At 53.4% G+C, this 27,581-nt stretch overlaps 1 protein-coding gene across 3 annotated transcripts in view; it reads left to right on the plus strand.

Moving 5' to 3' along the window:
• Positions 1–15,116, plus strand: part of CERS4 (ceramide synthase 4) — a 28,946-nt gene extending 13,830 nt beyond the window's left edge. For 2 of the 3 annotated variants that reach the window (XM_044753231.2, XM_070491888.1), the window contains exons 2-11: positions 5,477–5,650; positions 8,057–8,174; positions 8,805–8,923; positions 9,018–9,075; positions 9,438–9,488; positions 9,857–9,949; positions 10,164–10,292; positions 10,826–10,932; positions 12,529–12,685; positions 12,785–15,116. In XM_044753231.2, the coding sequence (XP_044609166.1) occupies positions 5,478–5,650; positions 8,057–8,174; positions 8,805–8,923; positions 9,018–9,075; positions 9,438–9,488; positions 9,857–9,949; positions 10,164–10,292; positions 10,826–10,932; positions 12,529–12,685; positions 12,785–12,943 (1,164 nt within the window). In that variant the 5' untranslated portion in view covers position 5,477 and the 3' untranslated portion in view covers positions 12,944–15,116. The remainder of the gene's footprint in view (positions 1–5,476; positions 5,651–8,056; positions 8,175–8,804; positions 8,924–9,017; positions 9,076–9,437; positions 9,489–9,856; positions 9,950–10,163; positions 10,293–10,825; positions 10,933–12,528; positions 12,686–12,784) is intronic. The other variant, XR_011496123.1, reaches the window with a different exon arrangement.
• Positions 15,117–27,581: the final 12,465 nt, after the last annotated feature.

The raw sequence follows: 27,581 nt of genomic DNA on the forward strand, positions 1-27,581 counted from the left end.
CGCCCGGTTACAGCCGTACCTGAGCCCCTCCTGTGTGCCAGGCTCTGCCTCAATATTCCACAGGCTGGATCTCTGGCCAGCTCTGCCAGCCTGCAAGGAGGACACCTGTCCCACCAACATGCAGGTGAAGAAATTGAGGCTCCCCGGGCTGGGAGCATTGGAGCTGGGACTCCAGCCAGGCTCCAGATCCTGTTCTCGTCTCAAATCAGTGTCTGTGCTTTATCAAGAGGGTGACAGGTTAGAGAGAGAGTAGAACTTCCAGGGCCAAGACATCTGCAGTCAAAGCATGTCAATCTGAAGCCCCTTTGGGACCCCTCGGGTTTGGGAAGTGTCTTTCTGTTCCCCTTTCTGACTTGAGGGCCGCAAAGGGCTGGGCCTGCTCCACCTGAGGGGCCTGGGGTTTCGGGCTGGTCATGCTCCCTTCCTTCTCCACCGCCCCACCTCCAAAAAGACTGCCTGGCCAGCTCCCAAAGTCACAGTCAGGGAGGCAGGGCTGGGGAGGGTGCTCTCACTGGATCCAAGGTGAGGACAAGCGGGAGATACCTCCAGGAGGAAGTGGCAACTGAACTGGGTTTTGAAGGATGTGTAGAAGTTTGCCAGATAGACAAGGAAGGTGGCTAAGCCCTGTGAGGACAGATGCCTTGCCCGCTTTCCCTACCGTTTTGTGTCCTCAGCACCCAGCACAGGGCGGTCAATGTCAGACGGGCATTCTAGGCAGAGCACAGGGTCCCTAAAGGCTGAGGTGTGTGAAATCGGATTGTGGTGGGAGCAGAGAGCGGCAGACTGTGAGGCCGAGGACATCGGCAGAGGTCTGAGATCTCGAGATGCCATGGCTCCTGTGTGGGCTCCTTCATCTCTGAAGCTCGTCTCCATTTGGAAGCCCCACGGCTGCCGTGGGCCCCAATCTGGGCACCCTTGGGTGGGGGTAGGACGTGGGCCGGACTCCTGGGTTGGGGCTCCAGCTCTGGCTGGCTGGGGGCTTTGCCAGGTCGCCCGGCCCACTTTGTCTGCACTGGGGGGGTCAGTGGGATGGGGGGGAGGACCCCTGCAGAGGAGGCTGGAGATGCCCTGCAGTGGGTGTGGCTCGGGCTGGGAGGCTGTGTGTGGGCGGGGCCAGGACTGCCAGGCTGGGCGTGTGCCCTGGGCCTCGTGGGTCTAGCCTAGCCACTGTCGTGTGCCCTTGACAGCTGCTGCCTGCCGGTGTCCCTCCCCCACCAGAATGTCCAGGATGCCTGAATGCTGGATGCCCCCCACCCTCACCCCTACCCCCCAGGCGCGTCCGTGGGCTGCTCCTTCATCGGTACCCCCGTCCCTGGGGGATTCCATCCATCCCCGTAGATTTAAACATCACCCACACGCTGACAAGTCCAGCCCACGACCTGACTCGCTCCTGCCTCCTCCTCCTCGTGTCCAGAGGGACATCTGAGCGTCCCCCACCCCCACCCCCTGAAACCCTGGGAATTTCCTAAGTTGTGAGAGCAACAAAGGTGGTTTTTGTTATGTTAATGAGGTGGCTTTTGGAAAACCCCTGGGTCACCAAGAAGGGGGCTGGTTGCCAGGGGACCCAACCATGTGAGTAGAGGGTTGGACCGGTCAGCCCCACCCCCTGACGTCCCGGAGGGGAGAGGGCTGGAGGCTGAGCCAGTAGCCATGGCCAGTGATCTCATCAGTCAGGCCTGTGTGATGAAACCTCCACGAAAACCCGAAAGGCCAGTTCGGAGCGTGCGGGTGGGTCGGCACGTGGAGGGGCTGGGAGGGTGGCGCACGGAGAGAGGGGAAGCTCCCCGCCCTTCGCCCAGACCTCGTCCTCCGCGTCTCCTCCCTCCGGCGGTTCCCGAGTTCCAGCCTTTGGGAACAAACCAGGCATCTAGCGAGCAAACTGTTTCTCGGAGTTCCGAGCCGCTCTGACAAATGAATTGAACCCCAGGAGGGGACGGGGGGGAACCTCTGATCTATGGCCGGTCGGTCAGAAGCACAGGTGACATCCTGGACTTAGGATTGGCGTCTCAGTCTTGTGGGACTGAGGCCTTCACGCTGGGAGGTGGCGCTCTCTCCAGGTAGCGGGGGCAGAATGGAAGTGAGGGGCCGGCCTGGTGGTGCAGCGGTTAAGTGCTCACGTTCCGATTCTTGGCGGCCCGGGGTTTGCCGCTTCAGATCCCGGGTGCAGACATGGCACTGCTTGGCACGCCATGCTGTGGTAGGCGTCCCACATATAAAGTAGAGGAAGATGGGCACGGATGTTAGCTCAGGGCCAGTCTTCCTCAGCAAAAAGAGGAGGATTGGCAGCAGTTAGCTAAGAGCTAGTCTTCCTCCAAAAAAAAAAAAAAAACAGAATGGAGGTGAATTATAGGACACCCAGCTGGCGTCAGGGAATTGCTTTGTAGGGGGAGCGGGGAGAAAACCCTCACGTGTGAACTGGAATCAGAATCGTAGGCATTTTAAATGCAAACGTTTTAATCTGTGCGGAGAAAAGGGCCCACGGCACAGAGGCACGACTCGGTGGATTTTCTCAACCAGAATAGCACCCGGCTCAGGAGACGAACATTCCAGCCCTCAGCAGCCCCTCTCCCTGTCACTAAGAGTGGCCACTCTCTGATGCCCGTGATGTGCTGGGCAGAATAATGCCCCCTTACAGGTGTCTATGTCCTAGTCCTGGAGCCTGGGAATATGTTACCTCCTGTGTTCGACTCTTGGGGGCTCTGCCTCCAAAATGTCCCTAGAAGCCGTCCCCTTCTCTCCACCCCACCTCATCCGGACAGTCCACAGCGCCTCCCTCTGGCCTCCCAAGGCCACTTCCCGCGTGGCAGCCCACACCCCGAGGCTTGCCACGTCGCCTGAAATAAAGCGAGGGCCACAGAGCCCGCAGACTCCACACGGGTCCAGTCGTGCAACCTACGAGTCAGTCACAGAAAGGAAAGAAGCTAGTGACAGACGCAGCAACACGGACGAATCTCGAGGACGTTCCCCAGAGTGAAGGAAGCCAGACCAAGGACGGAGTGTGGGGTTCCATTTACAGGAAGTTCTGCGTGATGGAGAAATTGGAACAGAGGTCACCTTTGGGTGGCAGAGAGGGAGACTGACCGAGAAGGGACCCAGGGAAGTTTGCGGAGGGATGGTAATGTCTGCAGGAGGACGCCGGGCGCCAGGGGTACCTGGATTTGTCAAAAGGCAGCGGCTGTACACTTGAAATGTATGCATTTTGCTCTAGTAAATTCTGCCTTGGGGGGAAAATATCCTGTCAGCCAATATGGACCCCTCGTTAATGATCTGCATGCTGAAATGCCGCCGAGGGGCAATGTGTGTGTTCGGCTGCTGATGCTGAAATGCACCCAGAAAAGTCGGATGGACTCATGGCGGATAGAGGGGTGGATGGGTGTGTGGACAGCTGTGTGATGAAGCAGTGGAGCAAAGTGTGGTGGGTGTATACAGGTTCATGGTAAATTCTTTCAGCTCTCCTGCAGGTTTGAAGATTTTCATCATGAAATGTTCGGAGAAAGCTCTGAATTCCTCCTCGCAGCCCACAAGGCCCTTCCTCCCCTCCTCCCTCTCTCCCCCTTGCTCACTCTGCTCCAGCCACACAGGCCTCCTTGCTGGTCCCTCAACACTGAGCTCAGTCCTGCCCCAGGGCCTTTGCACCTCCTGTGTATTTCTCTGGAAAGCCCCTCCCAATCACCACTGCCCTCTTCTGCATCAATCCAGCCCCGCCTCATCCCTGGGTCTCAGCTCAGGTGGTCTCTCCTTGGGGAGAGCTTTCTTGGTCACCTCATTTAAAACTGTGCCACCCTGTTTGTTTTTGACCAGGCCCCATCATGCTGTGTCATCTCATTTATCTGTGAATGTGGTTCTTTGTGTATTGGCTGCCTCCCCTGCTGGGCTGTGGCAACAGGATGTGTCTGCTCTGTTCCCTGCTGTATCCCCAACCCCCAGCCCCAAGCTGGCGTGTTAAGTCAACCGGAGAACATGGGATGGATGGATGGATATGGATAGACAAATGGACAGACAGGTGGATGAATGGATGGGTAGATGGACAGGTGGGTGGGCAGATGGACGGATGGATGGATTGATGGATAGATATGGATAGACGAATGGACAGACAGGTGGGCAGATGGACGGATAGATGGATGGATAGACAAGTAGATGGATAGATGGGTAGATGGATGATTGATGAGTGGGTGAATGGATGGATAGATGGATGGATGAATGATCCCACAAATGGATGGATGGATGGATGGACAGACAGGTGGATAGATGGATGGGTAGGTAGATGGACAGGTGGGCAGGCAGATGTACAGTCCAATGGATGGATGGATGGATGGATAGACAGATAGATATGGATGGACAAATGGACAGACAGGTGGATGAATGGACCATTAGATGGACAGGTGGGTGGATGGATGGATGGATAGATGGATGGACAGATGAATAGATGGATGGATGGATGGACAAATGAATAGATGGATGGACAGATGGGTGGATAGACAGATGGGTAGGTAGATGGACAGGTGGGCAGGCAGATGGATGGATGGATTGATGGATAGATACAGATGGATGAAGGACAGACACGTGAATGAATGGACCATTAGATGGACAGGTGGGTGGGTGGATGGATGGATAGATGAACAGACGAATAGATGGGTGGATGGATGGACAGGTAGATAGATGGACAGGTGGGCAGGCGGATGGATGGATAGATGGGTGGATGGATGATTGATGCGTGGGTGGATGGATGAATGGATAAATAGATGGACAGATGGACAGGTAAATGGACAGGTGGGCGGGCAGATGGATGGATCGCTGGATGGACGAAAAAATGAATGGACAAACATTCCCAGTGGGGACTGGCATGGGGGTCTGGACCCTTGTCTCAAGATCTCAGGAGAAGCTGATGGGGCTCCCCAGACAGCCGGCGGGAGCCCTCTTGGCGGGGAGCTGGCTCTCTGGCCCGCTTCTCCGGATCCGCGAGCTTGGTCACGCAGCCGCGGCCAGCCTGTGCCTAGGAGCGAGCCAGCGTTCCCAGCAAGGGGAGTCCGCGTTCAGAAGGGTGGCCAGGGAGGGCACTGGGGGTTCCTTACTTCGGCCTTCTGTCTTCGGGGTGCGTAGGAGCTGCGTTATGTACCCACGATGGCAGGAAACCTTGCACCTTTGAGAACTCCAGTTCATGACCCCAGCCGGCCGCTCCCTTGACTCTGGCCACTGTTTTCACACGTGTAAAGGGCAGCATAACTCCTGGCAGACGCTGTGTTGTCAAGCACGGTAGGAAGGCTGGGCTGACAGGTGGTTATCACATCCCCGTTTTCAGATAACAAGGTTCAAAGAGGTCGAGTCATTTGCCTGAGGACACACAGCTCAATCTGTCACTAACACTGGCTGGAATAAGCTCGAGGTTGCCAGGCAGGGACGAGGGCAGGGTGATGGGCCCTCTGCTGCCCCCATCCTGCCAGCCGAGCTCTCCCTTAACTGGGCCGTGTGTCCACAGGATGTGGTCCAGCCTGAACGAGTGGCTCTGGCACGAAAGGTTCTGGCTGCCGCCCAACCACACATGGGCTGAACTGGAGGACCCGGACGGCCTGGTCTACGCCCACCCTCGGGACATGCTGGCCGCCCTGCCCCTGGCGCTGGCCCTGGTGGCCGTGCGCCTCGCCTTTGAGAGGTGAGTGTCCACCCTGCACTCGAGCCCATCGTCGCTCACGTGTATGCGGCGCCCACCCTGTGCGCTCACGTCCTACGCAGTTTCATCCTGATGTGTCCCCAGGTGGGGCCTGGCCTTGAGCCAGAGTGCTTTGTCCGGGCCCCATCCTGCCCCCTGCTCTTCTGGTTTCCGGCTTATTGGGGTGGGGTGGCAGCATCTTCAGAAGACGGGGTGGGGCCTGAGTGTGGGTGCCCACTTTGCTCACCAGGGACGTAGCTGCAGAGGCCACACACAGCCAGGAAGCGAGAAAGTCCTGCCCGCTCCCTCCTCCCTCTGGCCTCTGGGCAAGCCCCTGTCTCGCTCCCCACCACCCCTGCCTCGTCCCGCTGTCACCCCTGCCTCCCTTCCCGCCACCCCTGCCTTGTCCCCCTAATACCCGTGCCTCGTCCCCTTAACACCCCTGCCTCGTCCCCCTGCCACCCCTCCCTCATCTCCCACCACCCCTGCCTCACCCTGCACCACGCCTCCTCCCTCCGCATCCCCTCTGCGTCGCCCCCTGCCACCCCTCCCTCAGCCCCCGCCACTCCTCCCCCCGGCTCCTTCTAACGCCATCCCTCTTGCTCCCCTCTGTAGCCAAAGGAAGGAGCACGGCCCCCCGGCCTCCCCTTTTGGGCCCCCTCCCCTCCCCCAGCCTCCCACCACAGGGCACCCAGCCCCTGCGTACATGCCACCTGCCCAGGTCCCCAGCGACCTCCCGGCTGCCAAGCCCCATGGATTTTCAGTCATTTGTGAGACCAGAGGCTGCACCGAACTGGGTTTCCCTGTTCGTCCATCCCTGGGGTCCCCCCCATACCCGGTGGTCCTACTCTTTGCCACTTGACTGGTGCTGTGGTCATAGCTCCCAGACCCGCCTTGCCAGGCCCCTTCCCGCCGGCCTCCCCACTGCCCCCCTCTTACTGCCCCCCTAGGTTCCCCCTTGACGCTGAGGGATCCTTACCCTCCTCACCCCTGATTTCAGGTCTGCATCTTCTTTGTGATCACCTGGCCTTTGCACTCGCTGTCCTGCGGTTCCTTTAAGGCTCCAGGGATGCCTGCCCTGCCCCTCCCCCCACAGAGCCCTTAACCAACCTCCAGACCCCACTTTGGGTCCCCCCTCTGTCCCGCGCGGACTATGGGGACCTGGGAGCCTTCTGCACCTTGCTTTGTCTCTCCCACTCACAAGGAGCTTCCTGGGGTCTGGACTCCCTGGACACAGGCTAGACACAGGGACCCAGGGAATGAGCACTTATTCTGTGCCAACCCTTGCTCTAAGCAGTTGACGTGTTTTAACTTACCTAGCCCTACTCTTATTATCTCCGTTTCACAGAAGAGGAAATGGAGGCACAGAGAGGTCAAGTGACCTTCCTGAGGTCACACAGCGGGGAGGTCAGCTGGGCCTGAGGCTTTGCCTGAAGGATTCTGGGAGGCCTGATTCAGCCAGGCCTTAAAGGGCCAGTCTGCTTTCCTGCAGGACTGGGGAGGGTGGAATGGGGGTGCAACAATGACCCGGTTCACTGCTGGAGCCCCAAGGCCTGTTTGCATATTTAACTGACGGCCTCTTCTGAAGTGGGGGTGTTAACACATCCCAAAGGCGCCCGTTGCCCCTCCAAAGGGCAGTGCAGGTGGGAGTAGCTTTCCCAGGGTCGAAGGCAGGGCTTTTCCCATTCTTAAGGGAAAGTGAGTCTTGGGTTGGAACTCCAGGTCTGCCACCTACTCACTGAGTCACCCAGGGCACATCTCTGACCTCTCTGAGCCTCTGGTGCCCATCAGGACAATGGGGACCATGGTAATACAGTTCAGTGAGCCAGCGTATAATGTGGACTTGGACCCAAGCTTGACAGATCGTAAGCGCTCAGCAAACCTCAGTCCCCTCCCCCCATCATGGTTGAGTCTGGAATGCGTCCCTTGCTCCACTGCTCCAAGCCTCAGTTTCCCCAAATGAAAGCGGACGTTGGGATGCGGGATATGAAATTCGGTCCTGACCTCTGGCCTGGGGGCCCCCTTGTGGGCAGTGTGGTAATTGACTGGGGACCCAGCTCCTCGAAGTGTCCACGCTGGAGTGGAGGATGCTTGGAGGACCGAGGCCTGAGGGGGAGTCCCCAGCCCCGCGGGGGGCAGACCAGGACCCAGGCCACCGTGAGGCAGGCAGTAGGGGAACTCTCGTTCCTGGTATGGCATTGGGTGAAGGTACTCGGGCACCCCAAAAGTTGGCCTCCCACCCCCATCCTGAAGACCCGTCCAGCTCCCTTCCGTTTGACCCAGTGCAGCAGCCAGGCTGCCCTCCAGGGTCCCAGGATGTGACCCGGCCCCTCTGAGCCTGTGCCCTCACCGGTAGGGCGTCCATCCCTTCTCACTGGAACCAATGGGCTCTGTCTCCCCTGCACCCAGATTCGTCGGCCTGCCCCTGAGCCGGTGGCTGGGGGTGCGGGATCAGGCCAGGAAGCCGCTGAAGCCGAACCCCACCCTGGAGAAGCATTTCCTCACGGAAGGGGGGAAGCCCAAGGAGGTGAGAGCCCGCCTCCATCGCCGTCGGCCCGCGTGGCCGCCGTGTGGATGCGGCCAGGGGGGTGGTATGTGGCTCAGGACAGGGAAAGCCCAGGGCAGCTGCTGGCACCCCCACAGTGCCCCCACCCTCACCCCACCGGGAGCCCCGTCAACGGGCCCAGCTGCCCAAGGGGTGGATCCTGAGATATGGGGACGAGGAGCAGAGGTCTCTTCTGTGCTGGCGAGGAAGAGAAAGCCTGGCTGTTCTGGGGGTCCCCCCAGCCCAGAGGCGGTCCTCTGACCCTCCCTGTAGTCCCATATTTGGTGTGGCTGCCCAGTGGGCAGGGCTGGGCTGTGGGTGGCGCTGGGCTGGGTCCAGAGGGCCACAGGGAGCCTGTTGTCTCCCTCCTCAGTTGCTCTCTGAGGGCAGGGATGGGGGGCAAGGTCTCAGCTGCCTGCCTGGGGTGGGGGTGCCACCTATCTCTAGGGGGAGCCGCCCCCAGCCCCCATCCGTCACCTGCCTGTCCTGTGAACAGGGCTGGGTTCTCATAAGGCCCAGGGGTTTTAGGGAGACCCACGTGGGGCCTGCATGTCCTGGGACAGGGGTGGGAAGCCGCCTCTGTGACCCGGGCCCCCGTCACCCCCTCCCCAGCCCCAGCTGGCCCTCCTGGCAGCCCGGTGTGGCCTGACACTGCGGCAGACCCAGCGCTGGTTCCGGAGACGCCGGAACCAGGACCGGCCCTGCCTGACCAAGAAGTTCTGTGAGGCCAGGTGAGCCCAGGGGGGCTGTGGAGGGGTGTGTGGGGGTAGGTGAGGGGGTCTGCGCTTCCGGCCACTGCCTCACCGGCTCCCTCCCCATCTGCAGCTGGAGGTTTGCCTTCTATCTCTGCTCCTTCCTCGGCGGCCTCTGGGTCCTCTACCACGTGAGTAGTCCTGCCCCCCACACACCCACAAGCACCTACTATGTGCCAGGCCTGGATGGGGTGGTGGGCAGGGGTGCAGGCAGAGGGGACATGTGCAAAGGCACAGAGAGAGGGGAGGCAACTAGGTAAGGTCACGGTGGGAATGTCCACTCAGTGGGCGCCTGTTGAAGACCTACTGTGCACAGGGGCTGGGCCTTCTACAGTGAAGGAGCCCTCGGTCTAGAGTGAGAGCAGAGATGTAACCAGACAGGAAGGAGCAGGCTGAGTGAGAGCCACAGCTGGAGGGCCAGGGGAGCCCCGAAGAATGGGAGGGATGCTGGGGTCCCACCTCGGGGCAGCCTCAGACTCCCGTGTTCCCGCAGGAATCGTGGCTGTGGACGCCGGCGATGTGCTGGGACAATTACCCAAACCAGGTGTGTGACAGGGTGTGCTCAGTGGCTGTGGGAGGCTCAGGGTGGCCAGTTCCTGCAGCCACGGGCAGGAGAGCCCAACCTGGCCGTCACACTGGCATTCCTCTCCGGGTCCCACTCTCTAGTTTTGCCTCTACTGGAATGGACAGGGGCCAGGACTCAGGAAACTCGGAGCAGGAGCTGCCACGAAACCACTGCCCTTGATTACCTCCAGGGACGGGGAGCTCACACCTCTTCCCTCACTGGGATTCAAGTGTCTGTCCTGGTTGTGAGCGAACTGGGAGGGCCCTGACCTCTACCCCGGCACGTGCAGCCTCTACTCCCCTTGCAGCCTCCACTCCCCACAGCTAACCTTGCCCACCCTGCCACAGCCCCTCAAGCTGGCCCTGTACCGCTGGTACCTCCTGGAGCTGAGTTTCTACACCTCCCTGCTGATCACGCTGCCCTTCGACATCAAGCGCAAGGTGAGGCCAGGCCAAAAGTCCGGCTGGGGAAGTGATGCCCCGGGGGAGTCACATCTCAATCGCAAGTAGGGAGGGGTGGCCCCACCCCACGCCCCGAGATCCCCTGGTGCCTCAGGCAGGAGTCCGCCGGGTCCAGAGACCAGCCCAGCCCCTGCCAGGGCCCGCTGCCAGCCCTCACAGCTTTGTCCCAGCTGTGACCCACCATCTCCCGCAGGATTTCAAGGAGCAGGTGGTCCACCACTTCGTGACCATCACCCTGATCACCTTCTCCTACAGCGCCAACCTGCTGCGCATCGGCTCTCTGGTGCTGCTGCTGCACGACTCCTCCGACTACCTCCTGGAGGTGAGCCCACCTGATGCCTCCTGGCCGCCCTCCCGGCCCTGCCCTGCCCTGCCCGCCCAGTGCCCTGGAGATGAGGCCCCGCCCCTCAGTCCTCCTGGGAGGGGAGGCCCCGCCCCTCTCACCTTTCCTGGGAGGGGAAGCTCTGCCCCTCTCAGGCCTCTTGGGGGGTGAGGCCCCGCCCCTCAGTCCTCCTGGGAGGGAAGGCCCCGCCCCTCAGTCCTCCTGGGAGGGAAGGCCCCGCCCCTCAGTCCTCCTGGGAGGGAAGGCCCCGCCCCTCAGTCCTCCTGGGAGGGGAGGCCCCGCCCCTCAGTCCTCCTGGGAGGGGAGGCCCCGCCCCTCCTTGCTGCCAGAGAGAAGCAGCCTCTCGCACACTCTTTCACCTTGCGGCCGTCCCTGGAGATAAGAGCCCCCTGCACACCTGGCCTGGCCCCGCGGGCCTTTGCCCTGAACGAGGCCCCCGGCTTGCGCGGCCCCCTCCCACCCGGCTCCCCTGCCCCCACCGCCTGAGTCCCTTTCTCTGCTGCCCTCCCCAGGCCTGTAAGATGTTCAACTACACACACTTCCGGAGGGTGTGCGACACCCTCTTCGTCGTCTTCTCCTTGGTCTTCTTCTACACCCGCCTCGTGCTCTTCCCCACCCAGTGAGTCAGCCCTCCGGCGGGGCATTGGGGAGGAGGCGGGGGTGGCTGAGATCCAGGCCTGCCTCACCCTTGGTTCAGACCCAGGGAGCTGGGGGTGTTGGCTGGGGGGCTTCCAGGAGGAGGCAAGAAAGGGTGTTCTTGGCACAGGGCACAGCATATGCGAAGGCCCAGAGGTAGGAGAGACAGGAAACTGGGCTCTGTCATCATTCCCCCGTGTGCCTGGAATATGGAGGGGGAGGCAGGGTTGGCCACCAGCCCACCAGTAGGTTTGCTGAGCCTCTGCCAGCAGAGGGAGCCCATGAAGATCCCTGCTCGTGTGGAGCTGACGTGGGGCGATTTAATAAATGAGGCAGACAAGTAGAATATAGAGCATGTCGGGGAGAACATAAAGTTGCAGAGACAAGAAGTGTGTGGGTAGTTGGCATTGGGACGGTCAGGGAAGGCCTCACTGACAGCATTTGTACAGAGAGGCTGGAGGGAGGCAAGGAAGAGAATCCTGATCACAACGGAAGAGTGGTCCAGGCAGAGGGAACAGCATGTGCAAAGGCCCTGAGGCAGGACCTTGCCTGGCATGTTGGAGGAACAGCCAGGAGGCCACATGTGGCTGGAGCAGAGTGAGCAAGGGGGAGAGAGGGAGGAGGAGAAGGCAGAAAGGGGACGGGGCAGAGTATGCAGGGCCTTATGGGCCAGGGGAGAACTTGGGCTTTTATCCCAAGGGAGATGAGAGCCATGGAGCGTTCTGAGCAGGGGAGGGGTGAGGACCTAACTCAGGTGCTCACCGGCGCCCTCTCGTGGCTTCAGGGACAACAGCTAGTGGGAGGCCTACGCAGGCGTTGGTCCAGGTGGGCCGTGATGCCAGGGAACCAGTGGCAGGGGGAGAAGCGGGTGGACCCAGGAGGATGACCTGAGGCTCATGAGGTGGGAAAGGGCTCGGAGCTGCTGCCTGAGGATCAGGAGCTCAGCTCTGGGTCTGAGGGACCTGCAGACACCCTGAGAAAAGTCATGGAGGAAGCAGTGTGCACGCCACGCTGAGGTTCCGGGGAGGGATATCAAGGTCTGGTCTTTGCAGCCCCGAGACTGAACAGGGCCACCCAGGACCAGGTGTGGCCAGAGGGGCCCAGTCCTGGGGCCCCCTGATGTTTACAGGTCAGGGAAGCCTGCAGAGGGACCAGGGGAGACGGGAGCGTGGGTCCTTGATGGCACAGGAGGAAAGAGCATCGGGGAGAAGCGAGGGCCAGCTGGGCACCTGCTGCCTGGGCAAGGTGGCCCTTCAGCCAGTCTGGGGAAGGTGAGGGGCAAGGGGGCGTCTGAGGAGAGAAGACGGTGTGAAGGGTCACCTGGGAGAGCAAGCAGGATACTAAGCACCCCCTTGGGGTTCATGGTTGTGACCGGCTGGTCGGCAAACTTGTGCAGTCTCCTAATTTCATATAATCAAGTGATAGGGGCACTTTGTGCCCAGCTGGAGAACACAGGTATCACTCTGGGGGCAGTGGGGAGCCAGAGAAGGTTCTGGAGCAGGGAGGGTCCCCCAAGTCAGAGATCCCTGGGACAGGGGGCCACAGCAGCTGGTGATGCCCCGCTTCCTGCCCGCCGTAGGATCATCTATACCACCTACTACGAGTCCATCGCCAACTCGAGCCCCTTCTTTGCCTACTATTTCTTCAACACGCTCCTGGCGGTCCTGCAGCTGCTACACGTGTTCTGGTCTTACCTTATCCTTCGCATGCTCTACAGTTTTGTGAAGAAGGGCCAGGTAGGATGGGGCACCTCTCTGGAGCCCCCAGCCCCGCTCCAGCCTCGTCCCCCAGCCCTGCTCTGTGCTCTGAGCGCCGCCCCACTCCCGCCTCTCTAGATGGAAAAGGACGTTCGCAGCGACGTGGAGGAGTCAGACTCGAGTGACGGGGAGGCGGCCCAGGAGCACCCGCAGCTGAAGAACGGGGCAGCTCCCACAGACGGCCCTCGGAGGCGGGCAGCCGGGCGGCTGGTCAACGGGCACACGCCGGCCACGTAGCTGGCCGAGGACCGGCCGTGAGGGGCTGCCCCCAGCACCCGGCGGTTTGAATTTGTGGGGCAGCTGGACTGGTCAGTGGAGACAGAGAGGGCCCCACCCAGGGTCGGGGGGGCTGATGATCTGTCTCCATCCCCTTCTTTCTGCCCACCCTCCCTCCTTCCCTCAGGCAACTGGACAGAGCTGGGGGCACTGGCAGCAGCGGGAGGCTGCAGCCCGTCAGAGCCACCTCTAGGCTGCAGCCTGGGGCCTGTGAAGAGCCCCGAGCTGAAAGGGGTCCAATAAAACTTGAACGGAACAGAACTCTCTGCTCGAGAGCTTTCTCCCTGTCACAGCTCCTCGTCCATACCCAGAGGCCCCGAGGGAGCCAGGACCCTCCTTCCCTTCCCCATGGGTGGGACATTCACTGCCACCCTGACATGTGCTCACCCCCCAGGGGATGCAGACAGCAAGCCGTGCATGGAGACCTGCCCGCCAGGCATGTCCCTGACTCCCAGCCAATGTCTTGGCCAAGCCACCTCCTTCCAGCCCAGGGCAGCCCTCAGCCCCAGCTGACAGATGAGAAGGTTGTAGGCTCACACAGGGCAAGTCCTTGCCCAAGGTCACACAGGTCAGAGGCCAGGTAGAAGGACAAAGGGGAGACTCTTGCCCGTTCTTGCAGCCCCCACTCAAGGCTGGCAGGACCCCACCCTCATGGTCCCTGGGGCCTCCCTGGAGGTGGTGAAATAGGACCTGGGGGGAACTCCTGCTGGCTTCCCAAGGGTCGGCCTGGGTGAGGTCACTGTCTCTTTGGGAGCACTACAGAAAGGTGCCCCCTCCCCCAACTGAGCTGGGGGACCTGCATCCATACCCCAGAAGTCACAGCCACAAGGTCCCATGCAGGGCCAGGACGTGCTGCCTTCAGGGGAACACCGAAGAGGAGGAGAGTCGTGGAAAAGAGAGAAGCAGGTGACGTCAGAGGACGGGGGGCACACGGGAGAGGAAACATGTTAGAGACAGACGACAGATCACTGGGAGAGAGAAAGGAGGGGAAACCGAGGACGATAGAGGAGCAGATCTGAGAGAGAAGAAACAGCTAGAAGGGGAGATGGAAGAGGAGAAGGGGTCAGAGGGATGGGAGAAGACAGACAAGTGAAGACTGAGCTGAGGACACAAGAGACAGAGAGGTCCCCATCTTGTCTTCGGTGCTTCTCAGCAAAGAGGGGAGACAGGATGTGGGAGAGGTGGCAGAGCGAGCCGAGGCTGGAGGGAAAGGAAGGCAGAGAAAAGAGTCAAGAGAAAGGCATTAGAGATACTGGAAAAAGGGACTGGGAAGATGAGGCAGGGGAGCAAACAGTGGAGAGGAGAGTTGCAGATAGCACGGGAATGAGAAAGCAGGGATGTGGCGGGACGGGAGGAAAGAGGCCTTGGAGAGAATACGGAGATAGGAGACGAGAGAGGCAGTGGACTAGGAGGCTGGAGAGGGGATGTGATGTGAGAGTAGGACTCGTGAGAAGATGGGCAGAAAGATGGAGAGGAGAGACGAGAGGGCAATGGGGAATGAGACAGAAGAGAGAAAGAACCACAACTGAAATTTCACAATGTTGTAAACTATTATGACCTCAATAAAAAAAAAAAAAATGGAAAAGTCAGGAAACTAAAAATAGAAAGGAACGCCCTCAACTTGATAAAGAATATCTAGCAAAAAAAACCTACAGTTAGCATCATACTTAATGGTGAGAAACTTGAAGCTTTCCCACTAAGATCAGGACCAAGGATGTCCCCTCTCACCACTGCCTTTCAACATTGTACCGGAAGTTCTAGCTAATGCAGTAAGACAAGAAAAGGAAGTAAAAGGGATACAGATTGGGAAGGAGGAAATAAAACTGTCTTCATTCACAGATGATATGATCATCTCTGTAGAAAAGCCAAAAGAATTTTAAAAACTCCTGGAACTAACGAGCCATTATAGCAATGTTGTAAGATACAAAGTTAATATACAAAAGCCAGTCGTGGTCCTATATACCAGCAATTAAAAAGTGGAATTTGAAATGAAGAACACAACCCTATTTATATTAGCACTGCCTCAAATTAAAAATACTTTGGTATAAATCTAACAAAACATGTACAGATTCTATGTGAGGAAAACTACAAAACTCTGATGAAAGAAATCAATGAAGAAATAAATAAATGGAGAGATAGTCCATGTTCATGGATAGGAAGACTCGATATTGTCAAGATGTCAGTGGTTCCCAACTCAGTCTACAGATTCCATGGAGTTCCGATCAACATCTCAGCAGCTGAGTGTGTGGATATTGACCAACGGATTTTAAAATTTATATGGAGAGGCTAAAGACACAGAGTAGCCAACACAATATTGAAGAAGGACAAAGTTGGAGGACCGACACTGCCCAATGTCAAGACTTACTATAAAGATACAACAATCAAGAGAACAAGGTCTTGGTGAAAGAATAAACAGATCAAGGGAACAGGATAGAGAGCCCAGAAGTAGACCCCCCATAAATACAGCCAACTGATCATTGACAGAGGAGCAGAGGCAACACAACAAAGCAAATGGCGCTGGTGGGACAACTGGACATCCAAATGCGAAAAAAAAAGAATCTAGACACACACCTTATACTCTTCACAAATTACTGTAAAATGGATTACAGACGTAAATGTAAGAAGCAAACTCTAAAACTTCTAGAAGATAACAGGAGAAAACTTAGATGACCTTGGGTTTGGTGATGACTAGATAGAATGCAAAAGGCATGATCCATTAAAGAAAGAATCAATAAGCTGGACTTGATTAGAACTAAAACTTTCTGCTCTGTGAGAGACGCTATCAAGAGAATGAGACGACAGACAGACTAGAAGAAAAATTGGCAAAAGATGCATCTGATAAAGGACTGTTACCTAAAATATACAAAAAACTCTTAAAACTCAACAAGAAGATGACAAACAACCCAGTTAGAAAATGGGCCAAAGATCTTAACACCTCACCAAAGAAGATACACAGATGGCAAATAAGCATATGAAAACACCTATGTCATCACTTGTCATATGTCATCAGGGAAATAAATGCAAATTAAAACAACAGGGAGATATCACTACACACCTCTTAGAATGGCCCCAAATCCAGAACGCTGCCAACCCCCCATGCTGGTGAGGATGTGGGGCTACAGGACTCTAATTCACCGCTGGGGGCAATGCAAGATGGTCCAGCCACTTTGGAAGGTAGTTTGGTGGTTTCTTACAAAACTAAACATACTCTTACCATATGATCCAGCAACTGTGCTTCTTGAGAGCTACCCAACAGAGTCGAAATGCACGTCCACACAAAACCCTGCACAAAGATGTTCCTAGCAGCTTTATTCGTGATTTTCAAAACCTGGAAACCACCAGGATGTGCTTCACTGGGTGAATGGGTAAATAAACTGGGACATCCAGACAATGGAATCTTATTCAGTGCAAAACGAAATGAGCGCTCAAGCCATGAAAAGACATGGAGGAACGTTAAATGCTATAACTGAGTGAAAGAAGCCGGTCTGAAAAGGCTACGTATTGTATGATTCCAACTATAGGGCATTCTGGAAAAGGAAAAACTATGAGGCAGTAAAAAGATCCGTGACTCCAAAGGGTTAGAAGGGGAAGGAAGAATAATGGGTGGGGCACAGAGCATGTTGATGGCAGTGAAACTATTCTGTGGATCCACATCATTATATATTTGTCCAAACCCATAGAATGTGCGACACCAAGAGTGACCCCTAATGTCACCTTTGCACTTTGGGTGATGATGTCAACATAGGTTCATCAGTTGTAACAAACGTCTCACTCTAGTGCCATGTTGATTGTGTGGGAGGCTGTGCCTGTGTGCGGGGGGCGTATGGAAACTGTCTTTCTTGCTCGATTTTTCTATGAACCTAAAACTGCTGTAGAAAATAAAGTCTATTAAAAAAAATAATAACAAGACAATCAGCCTCACTAGTCACCAGGAAAACGCCTACTGAAATGGCCGTGAGACTTATTTTCCAACCATGAGGTTGGAAAAAAATCTCTTTAAGTTTGATAATATCAAAGATTAATGAGATTGTGGGGGAAATGGTATCCTCCTGGGTTGGGGGAGTTGGAGTGGAAATTGACACAAGTCATTTTGGAAGACAATTAAGCGCTAATTAAAAAAAGCGAAACCACACTGACCCCACTAGCCAGCATCTCAGGATGCCCTGAGGAAGTAGAGGGAGGAAAAGAGGAAAAACCACCCCAAAGCCCAGTAATATGGAAATGTATTAATAAAATGCACATGAATCACATGCATATTATCAACATGAAGTGATACCAAAAACAGTTGAGTAAAAGAAAGTTGCAAAAATACATATAGAACCATGACATCTACATAAAAATATTTTGCATTTTCTATATATATGTAATAACAGTATTTAATATGGACTAAAAGCTACTTAATTGGGGCTGAGATGAAGGATAGAGACCAGAAAGCAGATTCATTTTATTAGAACTTGCTACTTTTTAAAGATGCATTTATTTCTAAATTATTTGTGTGTGTATATATATATATATATATTTGTTTTTTGTGTGTGAGAAAGATTGGCCCTGAGCTAACATGTGTTGCCAATCTTCCTCTATTTTATGTGGGACGCCACCATAGCATGCCTTGACAAGTGGTGCTAGGTCCATGCCTGGGATCCGAACCTGCAAACCCTGGGCCACCAAAGCAGAGCACATGAACTAACAAGTTTACCACCAAGCTGGCCCCTATCTCTATATTTTTTAAGAATATAAATAAAATAGTGGAAGCAAATATATCAAAATATTAACAGTAATTAATTTGGGGTGGGAGAAATATCGAGGATTATTATTTTCTTTTTTCTATTAACATTTCTCCCTTTTTCATATTTGCCAAAATTCACAGAACAAAACAAAATGGGAGAACGCGCTTGGTCACTGAAGAGAGGGTGTCAGCAGGTGTTCACTTGGCAACGGTTCGTGACGTGTTTCTTATGAATCATTTTGTCTAAAAAAACACTTTTTTATATGTGCTGTGTTTCAAGAACCGCACACAAGGAAGCGTGTAGGTCACAGCGTGCAGACTAGAACACGCAAAATTCTCCTTCCACGTGCCAAACCTATGGAAACGGCGGGAGAGGTTTTTTTATGACCAATTTTTTAATTGAGGTGAAATTCATGATTACGTGACATTTAGGACACTCAACGTTGTGTAACCGACACCTCTGTCTAGTTCCAGAACATTTTCATCCCCCAAAAGGAAACACCATACCCATGGAGCAGTCACTGCCTGCCCCTTCCTCCTCCAGCCCGTGACAACCACCCACTTTGTTTCCGTGTCTGTGGATTTACCTATTCCGGATGTTTCATACAAATGGAATCAGTCGTACACTATGTGACCTATTCTCTCTGGCTTCTTTCACTGAGCATCATGTCTTCTAGGGTCATCATGCTATTGCGGTAGCCTTTGCTCCTTTTGATGGCTGAATACTATTCCACTGTGTGGCTGTGTCGCATCCTCTTTATCCGTTCCCCCCGGATGGACACTCCGGTTGCTTCCGTCTTGGCTGTCGTGAATAGCGCCACTATGATCATTCATATCTAAGTATTTGAGGATCTCTTTTCAGGTGGGATGTGTTGTGATGTTCATTGAGGCCCGTGCTGCTTACAGCCTGCACGCGCTCCTGTTCCCCAGAGTGTGTCGTCATGTGACTTAGGCATGCTGTCCTGTGTCCTGTGGGCTCACACGTATTATCACGCCTATGTTCCTGTGCATTCTCCGTAGGGGTTAGGTTCTATTCTTTAGAGGTTTGGGTGCCTTCTTTGTAGGGGGCCTATAGGAGGGCCCATGGGCCCTCTCCAAGGTGCTGAAAGCGCACCTTTTAAGGCCTACTCCCACCTCACCTCTCAACCCAGGCAAGGTTACTCCTCCAGGAAGCCTTCTCAGATTGCCCCATCTCCTCTTCAACTGGCTTCACCCCCAGGAGAGGCAACACCCTTTGCCTGTGCCTTTGAGCCCCCAGCCCCTCCCCACCTGGTCCTGCAAAGCCTGGCCTCACCGATGCAGACCCTAGACTGATGATCTAGGACTGAGAGTCCATCAGCCTGGCCAGGACCTCCCGGCCGGACAACAGGTTCCCAGCCAGGCACTCCCACAGAGCGAGGCTGAGCTCAGCCAGAGAGATGACCCGGCACGAGACCAGGAAGTGCACAAGAGAGAAAAGCCAACGACATGAGAAAAGAAGGAAGTGCCACAGGTTAAAGCAGGAATCAACACAGAGGGCAAAGCAATAAAAGTGGCAAGCACAACACCAAACTCTGGCTCTTTGGGAAAACCATTAAGATAAACATCTAGAGAGAATGAGCAAAAGGGAAATGAGGAGACTTTAAAAATGTATATGAGGAGGGGCTGGCCCCGTGGCGCAGTGGTTAAGTTCACATGTTCCACTTTGGGGGTCTGGGGTTCGTTGGTTCAGACCCGGGGTGTGGACCTACACACCGCTTGGCAAGCCATGCTGTGGTAGGCGTCCCACATATAAGGTAGAGGAAGATGGGCATGGATGTTAGCTCAGGGCCAGTCTTCCTCAGCAAAAAGTGGAGGATTGGCAGCAGATGTTAGCTCGGGGCTAATCTTCCTCAAAATAAATTATTTATTAATAAATAAATAAATAAATATATATATATATATATATATATATGAGGGGCCGGCCCCGTGGCCAAGTGGTTAAGTTCATGTGCTCCGCTTCAGCGGCCCAAGATTTCACCACTTCGGATCCTGGGCACAGACATCGCACCGCTCATCAAGCCATGCTGGGGCAGTGTCCCACATGGCAGAGCCAGAAGGACATACAGCTAGAATATACAACTACGTACCCCGGGGGCTTTGGGGAGAAGAAGAAGAAAAAGAAGATTGGCAACAGATGTTAGCTCAGCTGCCTATCTTTTAAAAAATTACATATATATATGAGAGAAGGTTAAGAATTATATGTCAAGATGACAAGAGATAACAAGTGTTGGTGAGGATGCAGAGAAGAGGGAACCCTCCCACACTGCTGGTGGGAGTGCAAACTGGTGCCGCCACTAAGGAAAACAGTATGGAGGTTCCTCAAGAAATTAAAAATAGGAATACTATATGACACAGCAATTCTACTTCTGGGTATTTATCTGAAGGAAACCAAATCACTATCTTGAAAAGATGTCTGCCTCCCCATGTTCATTGCGGCATGATTTCCAATAGCCAGGACGTGTGTCCATCGAAGGATGAAAGGATAAAGAAAATGTGATGTATCTATATACGCTAGAATACTATTCAGCCATAAAAGGGAAGGAAATCCAGCTATTTGCGACAACATGGATGGACCTTGAGGGCGTCATGCTCAGTGAGATAAGTCAGCCAGAGAAAGACAAATAGTGTACAATCTCACTTATAGACGGACCCTCAAAACCAACCAACAAACAAGAAAATGAACATGAATCAAAGATAAACAGATTGGGGGTTGCCAGAGAGGGGGGTGGGGGGTGCAAAACAGGTGAAGGTGGTAAAAAAAAAAAAAAAGCACAACTATATGCCAATAAATTTGAAAATCAAGCTGAAATGAAGACATTTATGGGAAAACATAAAATGCAAAAATTGTACCAAGAGAAATGAGAAAACTTGACTAGACCCATAAATGTGAACGAGATGGAAATAAGGGGGGGACAAACTACCTCTCTCTAAAAACCTAGAGGATTTAAAATCAACCGTGCGTGTGTGTGTGTGTGTGAGGAAGATTGTCGATGAGCTAACATCTGTGACAATCTTCCTCTATTTTATGTGGGGCCCTGCCACAGTGTGGCTTAATGAGGGGTGCTGGGTCCGCAGCCGGGATCCGAACCTGCGAACCCCAGGGCTGCCAAAGAGGAGCTGCCAGAACTTAACCACTACGCCACCGGCCAGCCCCCATAAAATCAGATAGGCCTACGACATGGATAAACCGCAAAAACACGACGCTGAGTGACAGAAGCCAGACACGGAAGGCGACACATTACATGATTCTGTTTGTATGAAATGTCCAGAATCAGTAAACCCACAGTGACAGAAAGCAGACTGGTGGTTCCTGGGGATGGGGGAAGGGGAGGGGCTGGCAGCAACTGCTGAATGGGGATTTGGGGGCGACAGAAATATGTTGGAACTAGACAGAGATGGTGGTTGCACACCATCCTGAGTGCATTAAATGCCATTGAATTGTTCACCGTCCAATGGTTAATTTTGTTACATGAATTTCACCTCAATAAAAACAAAAATAGGTAAGACTAGGACAGAATAGGAAAATTCAGACCAGTTTGCAATAATGTCCGTAGAAGCCGAAATCCTAAATAAAATGCTGCTGGGTCTCGCAGCATAGGGGGACAATTACGTCATGACTGAGTACAATTTGGCCAGAAAAGCCCAGGCGAGCCAACCTCGGAAAGCCCGTGTAATTTATCTCTGTCAGCTGATGCCCTCGCGTCTGACGTAGGTACTATGTGTGTGTTCTAGAACTCAGACCTGAGAAAGATCGGCTTATGCAGACCCAGGACTGGGGCAGCCACCCAACAGCCTTGCAAGTCTGTAAGCAGAGCATCAGCAAAAGCAGAAACGAGCTGCAGAAAATTACTAGCACAGTTGAAAAGACTTGTTCGGTTCCTAAGTGTGAAGAAACAGAGGAATTCACCTTTAAAAAAAATACAGAAATTCTGACACATGCTACAACATGCATGCACCTTGAAAACATTATGTAAGTGAAATAAGCCAGTCACAAAGACACAGACACTGTCTGATTGCACCTATGTGTGGTCCCCAGAGGAGTCAATTCAGAGACACAGCAAGTAGGAAGGAGGGGCTGGGGGAGGGGGCTGGGGAGTGAGCGAGGGATGGAGACAGAGTTTCACTTTTGCAAGATGAAGAAAGCTCTGGGGATGGATGGTGGCGATGGTTGCACAAGGTGAACGTAATTAATGCTACCGAACTGTACACTTCGAAACGGTTAAAACAGTAAATTCCATGTTATGTATATTTTACGGTGAAAAACCCCCACAAAGGTAAATGCTCCTTGATGGAAAAGAGATTGAGGAAGGGTCGAGACAAAAGAGAGTGCCTAGACGCCGCGGAGGAACCGCCAAATAAGCCCCAATAATAAGCACGTGGTGTAAAGGCAAAGCCGGGCTGGGTGAAGCCGGGCGACAGGTGCGGGGAGAGCGCGCCACCTACGGGTGGTTTCCCGCCTTGCAGCTTTCTTTAAGGGGCTGGAAAAACGTGCACCCAAGCCCCGGCGATTTCTTCCCTGTACCGACATCATTCCTCTGTTTTACCAATCTTTGTGGCGGAAATTTCTCATCCCTGAGAAAGCAGAAACCAGCAGGAAAAAACTTCCATAGCCGCCACCCCCGTCAAGCACCGAGACGCAAACGCCTGCCCACCCTTCTGTCCTGCAGCTTTGAGATAATTTGCCCTGAACCCAAGGCAAACCCGAGCCGCCTATGCAAGGAGCCGCTCCAGCCACTCTCCCCCTGTACCCGATTATTATCAGCACACAAATATGCTGATTCGTCTTCTACTTTTGGGGGGGTTGGGTTTGGTTTTATTATTGAGGTGAAATCCACATACCGTAAAATTAACTATTTAAAACGAAGCGTCACTGGCGTTTAGTACATTCACAAAACTGTTGTGAAAATTAATAAAGGGGAATCTGATTTATTTATTTATTAATTTTTTTTAGAGATTGGCACCTGAGTTAACATCTGTTGCTAATCTTATTTTTCTTTCCTTTTCTTCTTCTCCTCCCCAAAGCCCCCCAGTACCTAGTTGTATATTCTAGTTATAGGTCTTTCTGGTTGTGCTATGTGGGACGCCGCCTCAGCGTGGCTTGATGAGTGGCGCTAGGTCCACACCCAGGATCCGAACCGGTGAAACCCTGGGCCGGAAGGAGTGGAGCGCAGGAACTTAAACACCTGGGCCAGGGCGGCCCCTAAGGAAACCTCATTTAAAATGAAGCCAGGTGGGGCCGGCCCGGTGGCGCAGCAGTTAAGTTCGCACGTTCTGCTTCTGGGTGGCCCGGAGTCCGCTGTTTTGGATCCCGGGTGTGGACATGGCACCGCTTGGCAGGCCATGCTGTGGTGGGGGTCCCACGTATAAAGTAGAGGAAGATGGGCATGGATGTTAGCTCAGGGCCAGTCTTCCTCAGCAAAAAGAGGAGGATTGGCAGCAGATGTTAGCACAGAGCTAATCTTCCTCAAAAGAAATTTTTAAAAATTTAAAAAAATAAAACAACGAGATTCCACTGCACACTTATGAGAATGACCAAAATCCAGAACCCTGACAACACCCCATGCTGGCGAGGGTGTGAGCAACAGGAACTCTCATTCACTGCTGGGGGGAACGCAAAAGGGCGTGGCCACTTTAGAAGACAGTTTGGCCATTTCTTACAGAATTAAACATACTCTTACCACGTGATCCAGGACTCATGCTCCTTGGTATTTACTCAAAGGAGTTGAGAGTTATGTCCACAGAAATCCTGCATGTGGATGTTTCTAGCAGCTTTACTCATAATTGCCAAAACATGGAAGCCACCAAGATGTCCTGCAGTAGGCAAAGGGATAAATCAACTGTGGGACAATGGGATTTTGGTCAGCGCTAAAAAGAAATGCGCTCTCAAGCCATGAAAAGACATGGAGGAACTTTAAAAGTGTATGACTGAGTGAAAGAAGCTGATCTGAAGAGGCAACATCCTGGATGATTCCAACTCTATGACATTCTGGAAAAGGCAGAACGACGGAGACAGTGAAAGATCAGTGGCTGCCAGGAGCTGGGGGAGGGAGGAACAGGTGGGGCACAGAGGATTTTCAGGGCAGTGAAAATACTCTCTCTGATAACTTAATGCTGGTTACACATCATTACACACTTGTTGAAACCCACAGAATGTACAACACCAAGAGTGAACCCTATGTCAACCATGGACTCTGGGAGATGACAATGGATCAACGTAGGTGGATCAGTTATAACAAAAAATTGCATCAAACAAATAGTAAAAAATTATTCATCAGATTCTGGTGGGGGGTGTTGTTAGTCAGGGAGGCTGTGAATGTGCCAGGATATGGAATCAATGGGAAATCTCTGTACTTGCCTCTTAATTTTGCCACAAACAGCAAACTGATCTAAAAAAAATAGTCTTAAAAATTTTTTTTCAGCACCCCAAAATAAAACCACATACTCATTAGGAAGCTGCTCCCCATTCTCTGCTCCCCACCACCCCCAGCTCCTGGCAACCATTAATCAGCTTTCTGTCTCTATGCATTTACCTATCCTGGACATTTCATATAAATAGAATCATTTCATATAAACAGATTCATAAATAGAATCACATCTTACTATGTGACTTTTTGTGTCTGGCTTCTTTCACTTAGCATCATGTTTTCAAGGTCCATCCATGCTGTACCAGAACATTCTTTTTCATGACTGGGTAATATTCCGCTATACGAACGCACCCTATTTGCTGATCCATTCACCCACTGATGGCCACTTGGGTTGTTTCCATCTTGGAGCTCTTGTGAATACTGCTGCTATCAACATTTGCATCCAAGTATTTGTCTAGAGACCTGTTTTCCGTTCTTTAGGGGCATATTTCTAGGAGTGGAATTGCCAGATCACATGGTAATTCTAGTAATTCTGATTAACTTTTGAGGAAACACCGAAGTGTTTCCCACGGTGGCCGCGTCATTTTACATTCCCACTGGCATCGTACGAGCCTTCTAATTTCTCCACATGCTTACTAACACCTTACATTTTGGTTTTGAATTACAGCCATTCTCATGGGCATCTTCCAGCTAAAAGGAAAAAAAACTAATCTGAGCACCCCCTTCACTCAAGCCCCTGCCCCATTTCTCTGCACCCTTTGCCCAAAGCAAAGTGATCCATACACACACCTTCTCCCTCCCATTTGTTCTTCAGCCTGTGGAAGCGTTTCTACCGTCGTCACCGATGACCCCCACGTTGCTAAATGCCAGCGTCTCCCTCCAGGGCTGGTTTTGCAGGACGCATCGCAGCCTGTGACCCAGGGGTGGCCCCTCTTCTTTGATTCGCTCTGTTCTCCTGGCTTCCCGCCCACTGTATCGGCTCCCTTTCCTTCCCGAATCTTCCTCACTCCAGAAACCTCTAGACACTGGCTGCCCTTCCTCCTCCCCTCCGGTCCACCTGGGACGGCTCCCAAGTTCGCCTCTCCAGCACAGACCACACGGCCAAGTGCCTTCCCTCCCTCTCCACGCGGGGCCCTCGCAGGTCCAAAGCTGATCGAATGGTCCCCCACCCACGCCACGCCCCCACCGTCCTCCCGTGGCGGTTGGCTCCATCCTTCAGAGCCCAGACACCTCTGGAGGCACGCTTGCCTGCTCTCTCTCACGCCCACATCCAGTGCGCCAGCCTAGCCTGTTGCACCATCAGCTTTGCCTTCGAAACTGATCCAAACTCTGACCACTTCTCATGTCCTGCATCTCCCCACTAGGGCCAGCCCATCGCACTCTCGGTGGACCAGTGCAGGCACCTCCTCCCTGGGCTCCTGGCTCCCACCGTCCGCCCTCCCACCCCATAGAGATCTTCCTGGACTTACAATGGGGTTACATCCCAATAAACCCAGTGTACGTTGAAAATATCCTAAGTGCAAAATGCATTTAATACACCTAACCTGTCGACCATCCTAACTTAGCCTAGCCTCCCTTAAATGCGCTCAGAACACTTACGAGAGCTACAGTTGGGCAAAACCATCTAGCACAGGGCCTACTTTATAATCAAGTGTTGACTGTCTCATGAACTTGATTGACTCCTGTCGGAATGGCTGGATGGGAACAGAACGGACGGGGGCAGATCAGCTGTGCACCCTCGTGGTCGCGTGGCTGACTGTGAGCTGCCCAGCGTCGCGAGAGAGCATCGCACAGCCCCAGCCCAGGAAAAGATCAAGACTCAAAACGCGAAGTACGATTTCTACCGAATGTGGCACCGTCATCCAGTTGAAAAATCGCAAGTCGAACCATCCAAAGCCAGGGACCATCGGTACTCAGTTCTCGCAAGAGCCAGAAACACCCTCCCCACTTTTTTTTGGTCTATTTTGTTTATTGCTGCAAGCTGAGCACCCAGAACAGTGTCTAAGACACAGTACCATTCACCAAATGTCTTTTCAAACCCACTTTTGAGATATAAGACCCGTTTTAGTCTGCTGGGGCGGCTAGAACAACATACCACCGACTGGGGGCTCCAACAGCAGACATTGTTTTCTCGCAGCTCTGCAGCCTCCAAGTCCAGGGCCGAGGGCTCGGCACCACTCTCCAGAGGCCTCTCTCCTGGGCTCGCAGGCTGCCAGCTTCTCGCTGCGTCCTCACCCCGTCTTCCCTCTGTGTCCGCAGCCTGGTGTCACTTTGTGCATCCAGATTTCCTCTGCGTATAAGGACACCAGTCAGATCAGATGCGGGCCAGCCCGAATGGCTTCCTTTGACCTCTATCCCCTCTTTAAAGGCACAGTCTCCAAACTCAGTCCCATGCTGAGGTCCTGGGGCTTAGGACTTCAACACATGAAGTCAGAGGGGGTCGGCCCAGAACAATGCACATCCCATAGCATTCACCCACTCAAAATGCACAATTCAACAGTTTTTAGTATATTCACCGATGCATGCAGTCACCGCTGCAATCCATTTTTAGAGCATTTTCTTCACCACAAAGAGAAACCCCATGTCCGTCAGCATTACCCCCGTCTGGCTAACTTCCCCCAGCCCTAGGCACACACTAATCTTTCCATCTCTACGAACTTACCCGTTCTGGAGAGTTCACGTAAAGGGGATCATCCACCACGTGACCTTTGGCGTCCAGCTTCTTTCGTCTAGCATGATGTTTTCAAGGCTCACCCATGTTGTAGCGTGTGTCCGTGCTTCATTCCTTTTTAACGACTGAATAATACTCCATTGTGTGGATATACCCTATTTTGTTTATTCATCCATTAATGGACATTTGGCTTGGTTCCACCTTTAGGCTATTAACAATTGTGCCGCTATGAAGATTCATGTATGACAAATATGTTTTGAAGAAATGAAGAACTTCAATAATTTAATCCAAAGAACCACATAAAAGTAGAAAGTTCCGACTGTGGCAAGATGGTAAAAGAAAGTATCAGAAAGGCCCCCCCCTTTTTTTTTTTTTTGCTGAGGAAGATTTGCCCTGAGCTAACATCTGTGCCAATCTTCCTCTATTTTGTATGTGGGTCACTGCCACGGCATGGCCACCGACAAGTGATGTAGGTCTGCACCTGGAAGCAAACCCAGGCAGTAAAGCGGGACACACAGAACTTAATCACTATGCCATGGGGCCGGCCCCTTAAGTACTTTTTAGTTGAGGAAAACTGAACCCGTTCTGTAATAATACAAATGAACGTGTTGTTTCAGAACAAACTGTACTCACGCACTGCTGTTATTAAGCCAACTTGGTAAAAAGACAAAGTCTTACTTAAGCCAGAAGATTTCAGCGAGATAAATCACTTCTTTAAAGACTGCCTCTTTGTGGAACATGCTTCTGCCTCAGGCCCTTTGCACTTGCTGTTCTCTCTTCCCAGATCCTTCTTCACCTGCACACCTGCACCAGCTC

This window comes from Equus asinus, chromosome 20 (genome assembly GCF_041296235.1).
Source record: "Equus asinus isolate D_3611 breed Donkey chromosome 20, EquAss-T2T_v2, whole genome shotgun sequence".
NCBI classification, from domain to species: Eukaryota; Metazoa; Chordata; class Mammalia; order Perissodactyla; family Equidae; genus Equus; species Equus asinus.